This window comes from Trichoderma virens, assembly GCF_000170995.1.
Source record: "Trichoderma virens Gv29-8 chromosome Unknown TRIVIscaffold_81, whole genome shotgun sequence".
Classification (NCBI taxonomy): domain Eukaryota; kingdom Fungi; phylum Ascomycota; class Sordariomycetes; order Hypocreales; family Hypocreaceae; genus Trichoderma; species Trichoderma virens.
The window spans coordinates 457,121-471,412 of record NW_014013668.1 but is presented as its reverse complement, the minus strand read 5'-3'; the positions used below and the strand labels follow the sequence as shown (position 1 = coordinate 471,412).

The 14,292-nt window shown below is 55.3% G+C and overlaps 8 protein-coding genes across 8 annotated transcripts; 4 read left to right on the top strand and 4 right to left on the bottom strand.

Annotated features, from left to right (window-relative positions):
* Nucleotides 1–339: 339 nt before the first annotated feature.
* Nucleotides 340–969, top strand: TRIVIDRAFT_224290 (uncharacterized protein; the record flags this gene model as incomplete). Its single annotated transcript, XM_014098837.1, has 1 exon — nucleotides 340–969. One exon carries the CDS (start codon nucleotides 340–342, stop codon nucleotides 967–969), a length of 630 nt encoding a protein of 209 aa, XP_013954312.1.
* Nucleotides 970–1,081: 112 nt separating this feature from the next.
* Nucleotides 1,082–1,749, bottom strand: TRIVIDRAFT_216438 (uncharacterized protein; the record flags this gene model as incomplete). The annotated part of the gene is made up of 1 exon (XM_014098836.1): nucleotides 1,082–1,749. The coding sequence occupies one exon, from the start codon at nucleotides 1,733–1,735 to the stop codon at nucleotides 1,232–1,234; it is 504 nt and encodes a 167-aa protein (XP_013954311.1).
* A 109-nt stretch (nucleotides 1,750–1,858) lies between these two features.
* On the bottom strand, nucleotides 1,859–2,859 carry TRIVIDRAFT_89958 (uncharacterized protein; the record flags this gene model as incomplete). The annotated part of the gene is made up of 3 exons (XM_014098835.1): nucleotides 1,859–2,277; nucleotides 2,348–2,450; nucleotides 2,539–2,859. The coding sequence occupies 3 exons, from the start codon at nucleotides 2,689–2,691 to the stop codon at nucleotides 2,207–2,209; spliced, it is 327 nt and encodes a 108-aa protein (XP_013954310.1).
* Nucleotides 2,860–5,754: 2,895 nt separating this feature from the next.
* TRIVIDRAFT_216436 (uncharacterized protein) lies at nucleotides 5,755–6,767 on the top strand (the record flags this gene model as incomplete). Its single annotated transcript, XM_014098834.1, has 1 exon — nucleotides 5,755–6,767. The coding sequence occupies one exon, from the start codon at nucleotides 5,953–5,955 to the stop codon at nucleotides 6,376–6,378; it is 426 nt and encodes a 141-aa protein (XP_013954309.1).
* A 1,774-nt stretch (nucleotides 6,768–8,541) lies between these two features.
* On the top strand, nucleotides 8,542–9,652 carry TRIVIDRAFT_81080 (uncharacterized protein; the record flags this gene model as incomplete). Its single annotated transcript, XM_014098833.1, has 2 exons — nucleotides 8,542–8,881; nucleotides 8,963–9,652. The coding sequence occupies 2 exons, from the start codon at nucleotides 8,542–8,544 to the stop codon at nucleotides 9,091–9,093; spliced, it is 471 nt and encodes a 156-aa protein (XP_013954308.1).
* A 28-nt stretch (nucleotides 9,653–9,680) lies between these two features.
* Nucleotides 9,681–11,335, bottom strand: TRIVIDRAFT_77299 (uncharacterized protein; the record flags this gene model as incomplete). The annotated part of the gene is made up of 2 exons (XM_014098832.1): nucleotides 9,681–10,662; nucleotides 10,734–11,335. 2 exons carry the CDS (start codon nucleotides 11,260–11,262, stop codon nucleotides 9,848–9,850), a joined length of 1,344 nt encoding a protein of 447 aa, XP_013954307.1.
* A 219-nt stretch (nucleotides 11,336–11,554) lies between these two features.
* Nucleotides 11,555–12,631, top strand: TRIVIDRAFT_58587 (uncharacterized protein; the record flags this gene model as incomplete). Its single annotated transcript, XM_014098831.1, has 3 exons — nucleotides 11,555–11,620; nucleotides 11,679–11,796; nucleotides 11,856–12,631. 3 exons carry the CDS (start codon nucleotides 11,555–11,557, stop codon nucleotides 12,629–12,631), a joined length of 960 nt encoding a protein of 319 aa, XP_013954306.1.
* A 211-nt stretch (nucleotides 12,632–12,842) lies between these two features.
* TRIVIDRAFT_213486 (uncharacterized protein) lies at nucleotides 12,843–14,126 on the bottom strand (the record flags this gene model as incomplete). Its single annotated transcript, XM_014098830.1, has 4 exons — nucleotides 12,843–13,286; nucleotides 13,344–13,827; nucleotides 13,891–13,899; nucleotides 13,974–14,126. The coding sequence occupies 4 exons, from the start codon at nucleotides 13,998–14,000 to the stop codon at nucleotides 13,159–13,161; spliced, it is 648 nt and encodes a 215-aa protein (XP_013954305.1).
* Between the last annotated feature and the right edge of the window lie 166 nt (nucleotides 14,127–14,292).

The window sequence follows — 14,292 nt, the reverse complement described above, 5'->3', positions numbered from 1 at the left end:
ATTTACAGCGGCCCTCAGAAGCCTTACCATTTAACCAAAGCCCTCCATGGCCATTCTGGGACTGCTGGAGACGTGGGGCTGAAGGACATGACGAATGATAAATGCAGCCCATCTTCAAACACATGGTCACCGCTTGGCAAATAGGATGATGCACAGGGATCAAGTGGGAATAGAAGAGGGAGACTTGCACATATAGAAACGCTTGAAAAGGGCACGCAAACGGAAGAGATACAAGATAGCCCATCCAGGACAGCTGGAGAGGCACTCTTGCATACCAAGCCCATTACAGGAACCGGGGATATCAGTACTCAACTTCAGGAGCTCGAACTGCTCTTGAATATGAAGTCAACAGAGGCCGCGCAGCTCAAGCTACGGATACAGCTGCTGGAAGAATCCAACCCGATATCCCTGCGCGAAGAGCTGCGAGAAGCCAACAATGAGATTCAGAAATGGAGAGAAAAAGCCGAGGCTGCCGAGAGAAAGGCAAGACGGTTCCAGAGATTCACAACCCGTATCAGAAGCATCCACAGCTCGCTCGCCATGGCGGAGGGATCTCGGCAGAGTGGCGATGACGAGATGGTTTCTTGGGAGGGGAGAGATGCTGAAGGATCTTATCGAGCTTATAGGGTTCGATTTACAAAGGCTTTGAGTAGTGAAGCTTATGGTACTGCAAGAGAGGGCGAAGGCGTCGTTGCGGAGGAGGCGCAAGATGGCCTGCATGACAATAAGAGTGATGAAGAAGCACCGTTGACGGATGACGTTGGATTTGCTCGTCGAGATTTGCATGGATTGGACGGAGTGGCGAGTCCCGGAGTAACAGACTTTGGGTCTGCGGCGGTGGCGATGTGGATTGCTGCCCAGGAGTATCTTTCGATGGAAGAAGGCGAGGCTTCGCATGATTCACTGGAGGGTACTACAAGTGGGAGTTCTGTGGACGTTTGGGAGATGGCGGAGGAGAGTTTTGATTAGTATATTTTAGATGATGGGTTGAATAGTTTTGTCAGTAGTGTGTTACTTTAAAGGAAAAGGGATTAAAAAAAAAAAAAAGAATACGTTTGTTGTTAGTAGTGGTTCTAGGATTAAACAAAAAAAAAAACATGATTGTATTTCGTTGCGTCAATAACAGACTTCTTACAAACTCTCCCTATCTGATTAATCCTACCCAAGAGCATTGGCTTATACATCCCCTCCAAGGATCGCCATTTCGCAGCACTGACATCAGCCCTTGATACTACCAAGGAGAGTCATTCCGGCGCGCGATCCGCCATCTTCCTGCCTGGTCTAGACTCATGCTGACTTGCATCCTGCCGATGCCATCGACTACCGCATTGAGCGCCTGAGCGTCCGTTTCCTCCAAATCTCGAGCGAAGCCGCCACGGCCCCGGACTTGGGGTCGTTGTATTGGGCTCATTGGCGGAGAGGAGAGCTGACGGGAGTCGCCCTGGCGGAGCGTGGGCTGAGAATCCGTAACAGAGAGGGGAGAAGTCGGCCGTTTGCGCTGGGAGCTCGGCGGTGAGGGGAGAAAGCTTGCGGCCTGTGTGGAGTAGGTCATGTTTGTGAAGGGAGGCGGAGAAGCGGATGACGAGGGGTAGCTGGAGCGAGGTTGGGCGGAAGGGATGAGTTGAAAGGGGAAGACGTCTGGTGGTACGTCTTGTGAGGATGGTAGAGAGGGATGAAAGCTGTGAGGGTTGGTGGATTGCCACGACGACGGGGTATCGTGCGCGAGGCGGAACATGCCTTCGTCTTCGGAAGAGGGCGAGTTGGGCCGAGAGTCGGGATCGAACCAGTAGGAGCCCGGCATGGTGGTGAAGTCGGATGGGAGAGCGGTTGACGGCAAGGACGAGACGGATTGGGAGGCGCCGGAGACATGCTGTGTTAGAGGATCGTAGGGGACGAGGTCTAGAGACAGTTGCTGCTGGCGCTGGTGCTGCCAGTCCTGTTGGCTGGCGGGACTGCTGGAAGAGGAGCGAAGAGGAGGAGGAGATGCAATGCGATGAAGACGATCAATGGACAAACGAGGATGCAGCTCAAGCAAAGATGAAAATGAAGACGAAGACGAAGACGAAGACAAAGACAAAGACGAGTGCGAGGTTACGTTTGCTTCATTCATGGGGATTTGGTTTTGGGGCCAGACCATGGCGATGCGCGGTTGGTGCTGAGGCTCATAGTTGCGGAGCAGCGAGACGCCATGGCCTGGCTGAACCCGTCAGTTTTCGGAGATGAAGATTTCCTTGTGCCTGTGGGTGAGTTCTGCGACGGCCGCGCAGAGCGTCATGTCTGTGTTTTCGGGGGGTCTTGTAAGCCCAAGGTCTTTTCCCTAGGTATTATGGAGATAGAGAGAACACACCAACTCCAGCACCGACATCACGGGTGCTCAGGGCCTTGATGGACAGATCCGGGTTGACTTTGCCAATGACCTGGGCGGCGTTTCCATTGGCCAGATGGGCATCCTTGAAAAAATTGCATTGTCAGTTATATATAACATGGCGTTTGGTTTGGTTTGGTTTGCCCAAGGCAGAGTTTTGAGTTGAGGCGTACGCGGTTCAAGAGGATGGTGACGACTCCGTCGGCGTCGATTGTGGCCTGGTCGCCTCGCAGCTGCGTGACCTTTCCGACGATTGTAACGACGCGGCCGACGAAGCTGTCGAGGTAGGAGGCGGTGATGCGGGGGGCGGACATTTGCTCAGACATGGTGAGGGCTGTTTTTTCTGGTGGCTGTGGTTGTATGTGGCTGTATTGGTGTCTGCTGTGTCTGCTGTGTCTGGTGTATTTGTCTAGGTACTTGCCGTTCTATGCTGTATCAACCGGGTGTGAAATGTAACCGTCAGGTCTGTCGAAAGCGGTGGGAAATGCAAAAACGCAGCTGTCGTGGGAACCCCTCAACGCGTGTTACACCAGCTTTGTGTAGTCGCGATTCCAAGGCCTGGCGGTATCGCGAGATCAGGTGACACGGCATAATGCGCATCACGTGCCACTGCCACTGCCCCTCCATACGATAACAGGCATACTGAGTGCTCTCCTCCAAAGGGTCCATAGTACATACATATTGTCTTCCCCCTCCATCCCCCTCTAGCTCTAGCTCTAAGCTACAGTAGCTCCAGTCTTGGTGCTCCCAAGAAGCTTTGGAGCTCCTCCCGGCAGCGGAAGACGAGAGGAAGAAGGGGGGAGGCCTCACTCTGTACAGCACAGTGGCCGTCTCTGCTCTGCTCTACTCTGGTCTACTCTGCTCTGCACCAAGCAAGCCGTGGCCAAGGGACAAGGCTGGCATCGCCCCCGGCTGATTCGTCACCAGTGGCTCGGTTCTCGAGCATGCGTGTAGATGGAGGGAAACAAACTTGCTGTGCCGAGCTGCTGAAACTCATGGCGTAAAACATTCATCTTTTCCCGAGGGTCTGGAACTTTGACTTCAAATCGACCTGCCACGCCAGCTGAGCATGATGCTCACCGTGAAGCTCCACATTGGCCAAGAATATCCAACTTGCCTTTTACGCGGCCAAATCAGCTCTCGCAGCCCGGACGTCTGATATCTCAAGCAGGGGGCGAGATAGAGGCAAACAGTTCCGGCCATGACAGCTTCGACCATGTGGGACTGCGAGTATTGGCACATACTGTACAAAGATACGCAACAAGTTCTAGTCTGCTCCATCCGGGCGATCCAGGGCCGCTGTCTCGTCTCGGCTCGCTTTACATCTTCTGCTGCTGCTTGCCATTGACCAACTGCGGGAGACGGCTAGACGACACCCACTCGCGCAGTCAGCACCACACCTGTTTACCCATGACTGGCTGCCCGAGCCCATCAATACATGTATCAATGGGCCGTTGGAGCAAAGCGGCCGGCCAATGTTTCTCCAAACACGACCTACTGTACTCCGTACGAGTACCTGCTATCCATCCCACATCGCTGCTGGCTGGGTAGGTACTTTGTTAGAGGCCCTCGCGGTGCACACCCATCTTGTCGCCCGACGGCATCAAACTCCCGCAAACCTGCGTCTCGTTGTGCGCACATGATTGGTGCCCTCCTTTTGATAACGTTTAGGTAGCATTGGCGCCGACGTGCGCCAGGCACTGAGCCCGAACATGTTTTTTACCTGCTTCGTTTGCCTCTCAACCTCTCTTTGGCATCAGGTGTGCAGCCATTTGGGCGCTGGCGAGAAGCTTCCCGATAGGATGCCTCTGGTGAGAGCCACAGAAGCTTGTCTGAGCAAGAACGGAATGCTACCTGGGAGAGGGTGTAGACCGGCCGCAGCGAGGTCGGGCCAGCAGCCTGTCCAGCAAACAAGGTCGAGAGTGAAAATAAGCCTTGGCTCATCACGGCGAGACTTGATTTGCCATTGAGCTGCCTTGGATTCCGGCTTCGGTTCGGGGATAACCTGAGTCAATTTGCCAATGGCTCTGGAGTCGGGAGTATTTGTGCAAACTCCACGGCGTTTGCTCTTGATTTTTGTAATTAACCTTGACGGCTTTTTTAACCTTGAGGGCTTCGCATTGCATCGACCCCCGTCACGGCAAGCCGCCATGTGAAAGTGCCGACATCAACGAGCTGACGGCGGGGTAGCAAAATGCCAACCTGCATACGAGTACGTTCCCAAGCTCTGCAAGTTGTAAGAAAAAAACTCCATGCTAGTGCTACGGCAAAAGCCAGGCTAGAGCTGCAATAAGTCCGGTCAGGCCTGATGGGAAAAAAGAGTTGTCCATCGAGCAGAAGTGGTATGATCGACTGACGGCCTGTCATGTTACTGTCTGCGCATTGCTAGCTCCTCTTGCTGGCATCTGCTAACCGGACGTCGTTAAAGTTGCCGTGATCTGCACCTTGGTTTTCCTCTTTACCCTGGTTATTGGGACAGATGGCCAAACTCTGTCTTTTTGCCTCTTTTGCCTCCCGCCGTGTAAACGAGGCTACCTGCGGATAACTCGACAAGAAGCTGCTGCTCCATAACATCCACTCACCACTGCAACAGAACAGACACGGACTGGTGCTCACTAACTAACACAACGGGCTACTCATCAAGCGGCTTAGCGGGTCGTGGCATGTCCCCGTTTGCGTTTTCAGCTCCAGCTCCAGGAACGCCCGCTTTGTTAAACTTCGCCGGAGCTGTCTAGCGGCTCAAAGGCTCCGGGGATAAACTCGTAGAGCGAGTGGGAGCGAGAGGAATTCAGAGCAAATAGCATTTGGCGGGAAAACTCAGAGCTCGGTCAAATTCTAAACACAGCCCAAAAGTCTGGAGCAGAGTTTGCCTGCCCTGCTTTACCTTCCCACTTCTTTGCCTTCTGCTGCTGTCCGTCGTGTTGCCGAAGCAAAGCCTCAGCCCGGATAGCCAGGGGAGCCATGCCTTGAGCGGAAGTAGGGCAGGGTCGCACCAAGCTTTTGTGGTACGTGGACGTGGCCAGCAGCGGCCAATGAGGGCGGCCAGGATGCATCTAAACCAAGGCACAGGCATGGAGCGTGCGTGTCAGAGTGCGTGGTTGCAGAAGCGCGGATGCAAGCACAGAGCAGAGAGACCAAGGTATTGTTGCCTGACGGACGGGCCTGCATCCTGCATCCCGCATCCCAGGCGATTCATGGTTCGTCGCGACATCCGTTTGCCCTACAGCACAGCATGCTGGGCTCGGCCTCGGCTTCGTGTCCAGCGTTTCCCTCGCAGCCCAAGGCCTGGGCCGTGCAAGGAAGCTCTCGCCCAGCCTAACGGGAAGCGGGACGACTGGATTGGAGGCGCAATCTTGCAGTGGAGATGGAGAGAGAGAGAATGGGCGAGAAGCGATGGATGGCGAGGGAGTGTTGAGAGCTCCAGGTGGCGGATATGCTGTGGCTTGAGCGAGCCCAGACTCAGGTTGCCAGACCAGAGCACCGCCCGCTGTAAAGCAGCACAGCGAATTCTCTCGCTGCAAACGGCAGCTTGGCAGCGGCTTTAGTTCCAAGGGTTGCCCCCCTATGGAGCCAAGAGCTGCCTACCTATGGAGCGCTATGGAGCGCTATGGAGCCTGTTTGTATGGGGTTCACGTCGACGCTTTGTGCTGGGGCGCCGCGGACAAGTACACAGCAGGTCGCGGGCAAGTACACAGCCAAGTACAGCGGGAGTCGCCCGAGCATTGCGTGGCAGCCGTCTCAGTGGCTCCCGCTGCTCGATGGGCGTCTCGGAGATACCAGCGGGATACCTGCCCTGCGGTGCCGTCGCTACATCGCAGTACAGCTCCCAGCCCGGGCGGTACATGGGCACTCAGGCTGGTACAAGTACGATACGACCAGGCATGGCCGTGGATCGCAGGCCGGATCGCGATCGCACTAGAGGCACCCGTTGGCCGAGGTTCCCACACTTTTCCAAGGATCGCCACAGCCCACGGCAGAACATGACCGGCATGTGTTTGTATTTGTGGCCGTGACTTGGGCGGTAACTGGATGCAAGTAGAGGTGCGTGCGGTTTGCGTGCGGTTTGCGGAGAGGCGGTACTTGGGACCGGTATGTGGGTTAGTAGTATCGATCGGACAACACGGTAGAGGTAGGGAGTACAGGAGACGGGATGGGGGCCAAGGAAGTTCTTGAGGAACAACAGGAACATGAAACTTTGGGAGCCCTGTCTTTGCTGTTTCTGGTTCGTGTTTGTCATGGAAGCTGCGCCCTTGCCACCACAGGACAGGACAGGGGCTGACTGTTTCCCATTTCTTACTTGTGCAGTAATAAGTGCTGTAGTAGGACAGTAGTACTACAGTATAGGTATGTAGCAGTATGTAGTGTGTAGGTACTGATCTGTGAGATGGAGGCATTGGATGGGCTCTGCTATGCTCTACTCTACCTGGCACAAAGCTGGGCATTGATGCCGTGCAACGGGTTCTATGTAGATGAAACATCCATGGATGTTGACCCAACATTTGATGATTGCTAATCCCCTTTGTTTGAAAAAAAAAGCCCATCACCATCGAACCATCATGACCCGGATTGCCTGCGGTGGCGTCTTCGGGCTTTGTTCGCATCTCGCAGCGTCTTTTGCCCGCACCGTCCGTCTCGGCGCAAAGGTTAATGCTGGACTTGGATGATAATCCCGGATAACCTACACAAAGACGCTCGACATGCTTTGGAGGCGCACCCTAAATTGCCTAACAACCTAAGCAGCAATCGGATGCGGGCATCTGATTTGATTCCCACTCGACTAGCAGCTCCCTTGCTTACACTGGATTGGTGCGTCGTGCATGATGCTGTGCTGTGCTGTCTGTACTGTATCGCCAGCACTCGAACCATTTAGCTCTTGCGCGCCCCCCCTCTGCTCAATGCTGTCTCCCGTTTCAAGCCTCGAGACGAGAGGAGAGCTGGTGCTTGTTATTATCGACCTGGCCTAACCTGATTGTCTCCAAGTCCAAGTACGAGTACAACAAAGAATACCTTAGCTGCCCGTATTAGTAGCAGGTGCCCAAAGCTCTGTGAATCACTCAATCCCACCTTTCGCTTCCTCTTATCATCTTTTGCCGCCCTCGCCTCGCTTCGCTTCCATTCTTCCATTCTTCCATCTTTCCCACCCCCTCCCCGGCTTCAAAGCTGAACTTCACATCGCGCCCCCCCCTTGGGATTTTTACCTTTTCAGCTGCATCGACTACTGAATTGATTAATCCATCTCCTCCTGTCGCCGCATCTGATCTGATCGACCCTACTCTCTCTCTCTCTCTCCTTCACTCCATCTCTCAGCTCAGTCCTGCCTGTCAAGCGGCCGATCGACCCTGTCCAAGCTCCACTCAGCTTCGTTGCCCTGCGATTGAGACGACGAACTGCCCAGCTTCCCCTCCCAGACCCGGATCACCCCCCCCCTGGAACCTGGATTCCGTGCAACGGCCCCGCAGCGGCTTTGGAGAGCTCCAGCAGCGATCCCCTCACCGAGCTGTCAGGCCCTGTCGCGGGACATTGGATTAGCAGTTGAGCAGCAAATCGCCAGTGGATGATTTGCTTGCCTGCGCATTCATTCACCTTGTGCTTTCCCGGCTTTCACCAAGAATCAAGAGGCGGCAATGAACGACAGTCCCCCCTTTGTCGATTACGGCCTGGGCATCCACGATAACATTGCGGGCTCAAGCTTTCCCTTTGATTTCCAGCCAGAAGGCCTCGAATCCCTCGCCGTCGATCCCGGCTTGACGCTGTCGCCATACGCAACCACCACGCCAGACTCGCACTTCACAACTCCCCCGTCTGTGCCCTTGCTGTCGCCCGGGAGCTCCATTGAGTATTTCGGCGACCACCGGAGCAGCATTGGCAGTCTCGACTCTACCATTGCCCCTCATGAGATTGTCACCACCACTGCCACTAAGAGTAGCAATCACAGCAATAAGAACAGCGGCAGTAAGCCGAGCAAGACAACGCCTAGCACAGCGTCAACAACAGCCACCGCCACCACCACCATGATGACAAGGACGAGAAAGGCCGCTGCGCAGAATGCAGATGCGTCCACCTCAGAAGCTCAGCCCCGGACCAAGCGGCAGAAGACGGCTTCTTCGGCTCAGGCTGCGACAATAAAGCAGGAGCCTCAACACGACGAGCAGCCGTCGCCGCCGCCAAAACGAAAGATGGCACGAAGGGGAGCGGCGGCAAAGAAGGAAGATGCCGCGCAGCGCAGCAAGAATCTGGAGCGTAACCGCATCGCTGCATCCAAGTGTCGCCAGAAGAAGAAGGAATGGGTGCTGGAGCTGGAAGAGACCAAGTCGGGCATGGAGCTTCGCCACAACAGCCTGCGTGTGGAATACTTTGCGCTTCTAGATGAGGTGACTCGTATAAAAAACCAGCTCATGGCGCATGCAGGATGCAACGACCCCAACATCAATTTCTGGATCGAAAAGGAAGCGCTCCGATATGTTGAGAGGTGTATGGACCCTCCCGCAGAGAGGCGTCCATCCATTGCCGCCAATGGTGAGTGTTGCTCGTGAATCTGATGCAGCTGTACATGCATGCATGCATATGTATCATTACTAACAAATGATGAAAATGAAGCTCCTGGATCATGCACCCTGCCATCGCCAACAGAATCGCAGCGGTCCCAACTGGAATCGCCCATACACAAACATGAGGGCATCAACCTCGACTACATGCCTGACGAGCTACTATCTGGTGAAGCTGTCTGAAGCTTATCAACAAGGCACCAGAAAAGAACCAGTCAGGAAATTAAAAGGGCTGTGGTGGACCAAGTATAGATTTATCCTTTATGGGGGACAGAGTGTACATGATGATTCACACGGAGCAACTGCACTGCAGCTCGTCGCCATCTCGTCGCTCCAGTGCCGACTCTCTTGATGAGAGTCGTGGCGACAAATGGCAGCCATGACGGATGGCGACGCAAGACATATTCCTGGAGGATTTATTAATGGATGGGGCTCCCTAATTAATACTGGAATTACCCGGTCTATGATGCTACGAGCCCTGAGTATCTTGGTATTCAGCTTGACCTTTTGCCATGGGAGGGAACGGAAAAAAGGAAGAATTGGGGACTGAAAACTTGCAACTTTTGTTTTGCAAATGGAGAGAGGTGGATATTTAAAAAGGGAGCTGGGGCAATTGCAAGCGTTGTCGAGGGTCTGTATTTGTGACAATATCCCGAACCGCCCAGTTTTGTTGTAAGTACCGTACATACTTTAATTACAAGTGCCGACGAATATATCAAAAACGCACTCTTTTCATCTTTTCACACTCGAGCATCGGGCCCCCTTTGGGTGATTATCGAGACGTAATATTTTCTTTGTAGGTAAGTAGTACATGAAGCTTCCTTTCACGGGCCATATGCTGGTAACCAACTACCACTCCATTTTTGTTTTATACACATCATAAGAATATCGTACAATAATATCATGAGCTTTCTATTTTTATTTCCCGGCCCCCCCTCTACCTCCTCTTGGTCCATCCACGGGCGTTCGACAGGCCCTTGATGCGCTTCGTGTACTTCCACAGGTGCCTGTAGGCAGGGCCCTGTCTCTTGGCCTCCCAACCACGGGGCTTGACCGGAGGCTTCAGGCTGTGGACGCGAGTCGGCCTGAACTCGACGTCGGCGCCGGGGAGGTTGTGGCGGGCCATGACAGCGGCGGTGTTGTCATCCCAGACAGAGCGGAACATGTTGAAGCCGACGGGGGTGAGGCTGAACTTGTCGCGGAACGACTTGAGCGAGAAGCCGTCGCGGGCGGCGTACAGCTGCTTGAGCTGGGCGACGTCGATGGTGGCGCCGGGCTTCTGCTGCAGCAGATAGATGCCCAGGCGGTGGTACGGGGCGCCCTTTTGCGAAAAGGGGGCCAGCCAGGGGACGGCGAGCTGGTCGTCGGCGGTGATGCGGCTGAGGGGCAGGGACGTCTGGTCTGGGCTGAGCGGGATGTTGGCGGCGAGGAAGTGGCAGCGCTTGGAGAAGGCGTCGTTTTCCGCGTCGGGGACGTCGGCGTCGAGGACGACGAGGGAGACGAGGCGGGCGCCGGCGTCGAAGACCTGGACGCGGAGGCGCGGCGGGTGCTCGCTGACGAGGGAGTCGACGACGTTGCCCGGCGGGATCTTTGCGTGCCGGAAGTAGAGCTGGACGTCGGCGACGGGGTCGAGCTTGGGCAGCACGTCGGGGACGATGTTGAACTGCTTGATGCGCTGCGTGATGAGGCGGTAGTCGTAGGAGCGCCACTTGCGCTCGGCGTAGTGCCGGTAGATGGGCTTGTTCATGTCTCCTAAAGAACAAACAGTGAGCAAAACATATTCTGGCAATGAGACAAAAGTGATGTTTTTTCTTTCTCTTTACCTAAACCATCTTCAAAGCGCTTCTTGACCAGAGGGTCGTTGATATCCGCCTGGATCTTGAGCTGCTCGACGTAGCGCCTCAAGCTCGCCAGCTTGGTGTCCTTCATCGACTGCCCTCCCTTGACCAGCGCCGCATCCTTGCTCTCCAACGCCGCAATCTTGGCCAGCTCCTCCTGGATCTTGGCCACCTTCTCCTGCCGGTCCGCCGCAAGAATGGCTCGAGCCTCCTGGAACGCCTGGTACGGCAGCTGCTCGAACGGGATGCTGGCCGTGGTGCGCATGGCGACTCTCCGTCTCCGCGAACCGACCGGCATTTTCCCCGCCTTGATCAGGTCGGCCTCGAATTCCGGCAGCACGCTATTAGGGTCGAGGTCGAGGGCACTGGGCTGCTGAGCGGGAGTCGACGAGGCTTGCTGCTGCTGCTGCACTTCGGCGGCGGCGCGGGCAGCACCCGTCGTAAAGGGCCGGATTGCGCATTGCTGGCGCAGCTGCCGTGCCAATGGCCTCGCAACAGCCTGGCACCGCGACATTGTGTCTTTGAGTGCTGGTGGGCGGGCCGTGGAAATCGAGACGAAAGAGGATCTCGTGATATCGAAAAAGCAGGTTGTTTCAATTGGTGGTGGGCTGCAAAATGCTTGCTTGGAGTTGCAAACTAGCCCCGCTAAAATTTTCGGCGGCCGGAGGCGGAAAACGCCGCTGCGCATTTGGGCTTTGCACCACCAAATCGAACCGTTTTTTTGGCACTCTATACAAAGAGGGAGAGAGAGAGAGACGCACACAGCCAGGCATTTGCTGCGAGTTGGGAACAAGTCGCTGTTGAAAATGGCTGGAAAGGGAATTGGGTGCCTCGGCGAGGCTATGGCTGCGCTGAGGATATCGGCGTCCAAGGTGTGTTGGGAGAATGGGAAAGTCTTTGATAATGACGAGAGACTGACTTGCGAAATAGCCGGCGACGACAGCATTCAGCAGACAGTTTACACGGTCAATGGCTACCGAATCACCGGTAAAGGAGATTACGAAATCAGCAGCCTCTGCGCAGTCCATCATCCAGTCATGGAACCCAAGTGAGCGACCATCACGAGACTCAAGATTCAAGATGGCCCTCGACTAACCCCTCCACCAGTCTCAACCGTCCCCGTCACCATCCACAGCTTCCCGTCGCTCGAGCCACAGTCCCTCGAGCAATGGTCCGTCCAGCACCTCTACCTCCCCCTCCGCCGCGACCTCCTCCACCTCGCCGTCGTCTACGAGGGCGACAACACCAGACAGGGCACCGCGTCCTCCAAGACCCGCTACGACGTCCACGGCTCGCACCGCAAGATGCGCCCGCAAAAGGGCACCGGAAGAGCCCGCCAGGGCACCAGGCAGAGCCCCCTGCTGCGAGGCGGTGGCAAGTCCTTTGGCCCGCACCCTCGCGACTTTGGAACCCGGCTGAACCGCAAGGTCTACGACAAGGCGTGGCGCACGGCGCTGAGCTACCGGTATAGACGGGGCGAGCTGATTATCTGCGAGGATGGCATGGAGCTGTCGATGCCCCATGATTTCGACCTGGTGGCGGATAAGTACCTCAAGGATGGTCTCAGGGAAGCGTATCTGAAAAAGTACATGTCCGGCGTTCTGAGCACGCTGGGCCTTGGCCGTGAGGATGGTCGCACGCTGTTTGTCACGGGCGACCGAAGAGACAGGCTGTACGAGGCCATGGAGCAAGTTCCTTTGGAGGGACGGGCTCTTGATCTGGAGGACGTTGATGTCAAGGATCTGCTCGAGACGGGCAAGGTCGTCATGGAGAGGAGCGTGCTGCGTGAGATGATTGAGCAGCACCAGAGCGACTTGGTGAGCCGGATTTTCGTCAACGGGCTCCCCAAGGGAGGGCCTGCGCTGGGAGAAAAGGTCTTGTGAGAATAAAAAGGGATTGTTAGACGAAGAGAGATATGTACCCAAATGAAATGTATACTAGTCATGGATTCGATATCCTGAATCTCAATGAACAAAAATCACATTACAAAAATCGCCATGAAAACCCCAGTCACAAGCATTGTGTCCTATAACTGCATGTCCTTATGAGAATAGGCCATTCCGTTCTCTCTACAATCTTCACTCAGACCAGTTGCAAAGCGTAGTGCTTAAATTCTTAGCTAATTCGAGGACATTATTTACGTGTTTCTCAGACAAACAAGGTGTGCGTGAAAAAAAGAATTCCGATTCATAGCTTAATGTACCCGGTTGATGCTAGATTACAAGCCAAGTGTCATTTTCAGCATCACCAAACGCCACCCTTGATCATATAACAGCGGTTCCTAGCGAAGTATTCCAATTCTCCCATTCTCTAAAAGTCACATATACTCGTCTCCTTTTCCCCGGGACGTCATATCTGGACTGGATTGCGCGTGTGGGTATCGCAGAAATTAGAGCTTTCATACAGCTTCTTATCGTCGAGGAGGGGGCTGGAAGCCAGGAGGTGGGCCACCAGGAGGGAATCCAGGCGCGCCGGGGAAACCTGGAGCACCGGGGAAACCCGCGGGAGGAGGGAACTGGCCAGGGAATCCAGGAGGGGCTGTAGTCCAAGAATTAGTACCAATGGCTCTCGAAACAATTGGAGACAACAACTTACGGCCACCTCGTCCTCCAAAGCCTGGAGCACCAGGAGCACCGGGAGCTCCAGGGAAGGATGGGAATCCTGGAGGCGGAGCACCTCCACCAACACCAGCAGCCGGACCGGCGAGAGAAATCGGGGCCGCAGCACCACGTCCAGCAGGTCGAGCAACACCAGGGCCAGCCTGAAGAGTCGAAGCAATGCCGCCCGTAGTGGTCTTGCCCAGTCGAGCGCTAGGATCGGCAGGAGGAGGTGACTCGACGGTCAGGGAAATGATGTGTGCTCCACGAACAATCACCAAGCCAAGGGTTCTCTTCTCCTCCTGCACGACGGTCTGGCCCGACGATGAGCCGCCGGGGGCAGCCGGCTTGTTCTGCTTGCGCTTGATGCGGCGGAATTCCTCGGTGTCGGCCAGGACGAGGTTCATGTGGCGGTCGTAGGCGAGCATCTGGCCGACGAGCTGTCGCGAGTCCTGCAGGGTCACGCGCATCCGGTAGTTGATCTGCGAGCTTCGTCAGTGTCTCTCCCGCCAAAATTCCACGGGGCATCGAGGGCGTCTGCGTACGTAACCGGCCTAATCACGTCTCGTTAGTCTAACAACGTCAACGTCAACGCTTCCAAGAGACGGCGGGGAGGAGAGCAACTGACCATCTTGCCGAGCTTGTTGGACGCCATTTTGACGGTGAGATGCTACCAGCGTAGCTCCTCTGGTTTGTTCAAAAATTGCTTGTGTGGGTTGACAAAGCCGCTGTTCTTCAGCCTCGTCGTCGCTGCTCTGCCTCGTGGGAAGCTGGAGAGTCTGCGATTGATGGTGTTGAGATGCCCTGGAAAAAAGCAGCTCCAATGATTTTGGACCCAAACTGCCAGCCTGCAATTGGAGTGGAGCCTGGCGCGGCGGTTCCTGAGTACCGACTTTTTGCCTGGGCGGATGGTGCAGGCAAAGGTAGAGGATACCTTGCACGTGCTG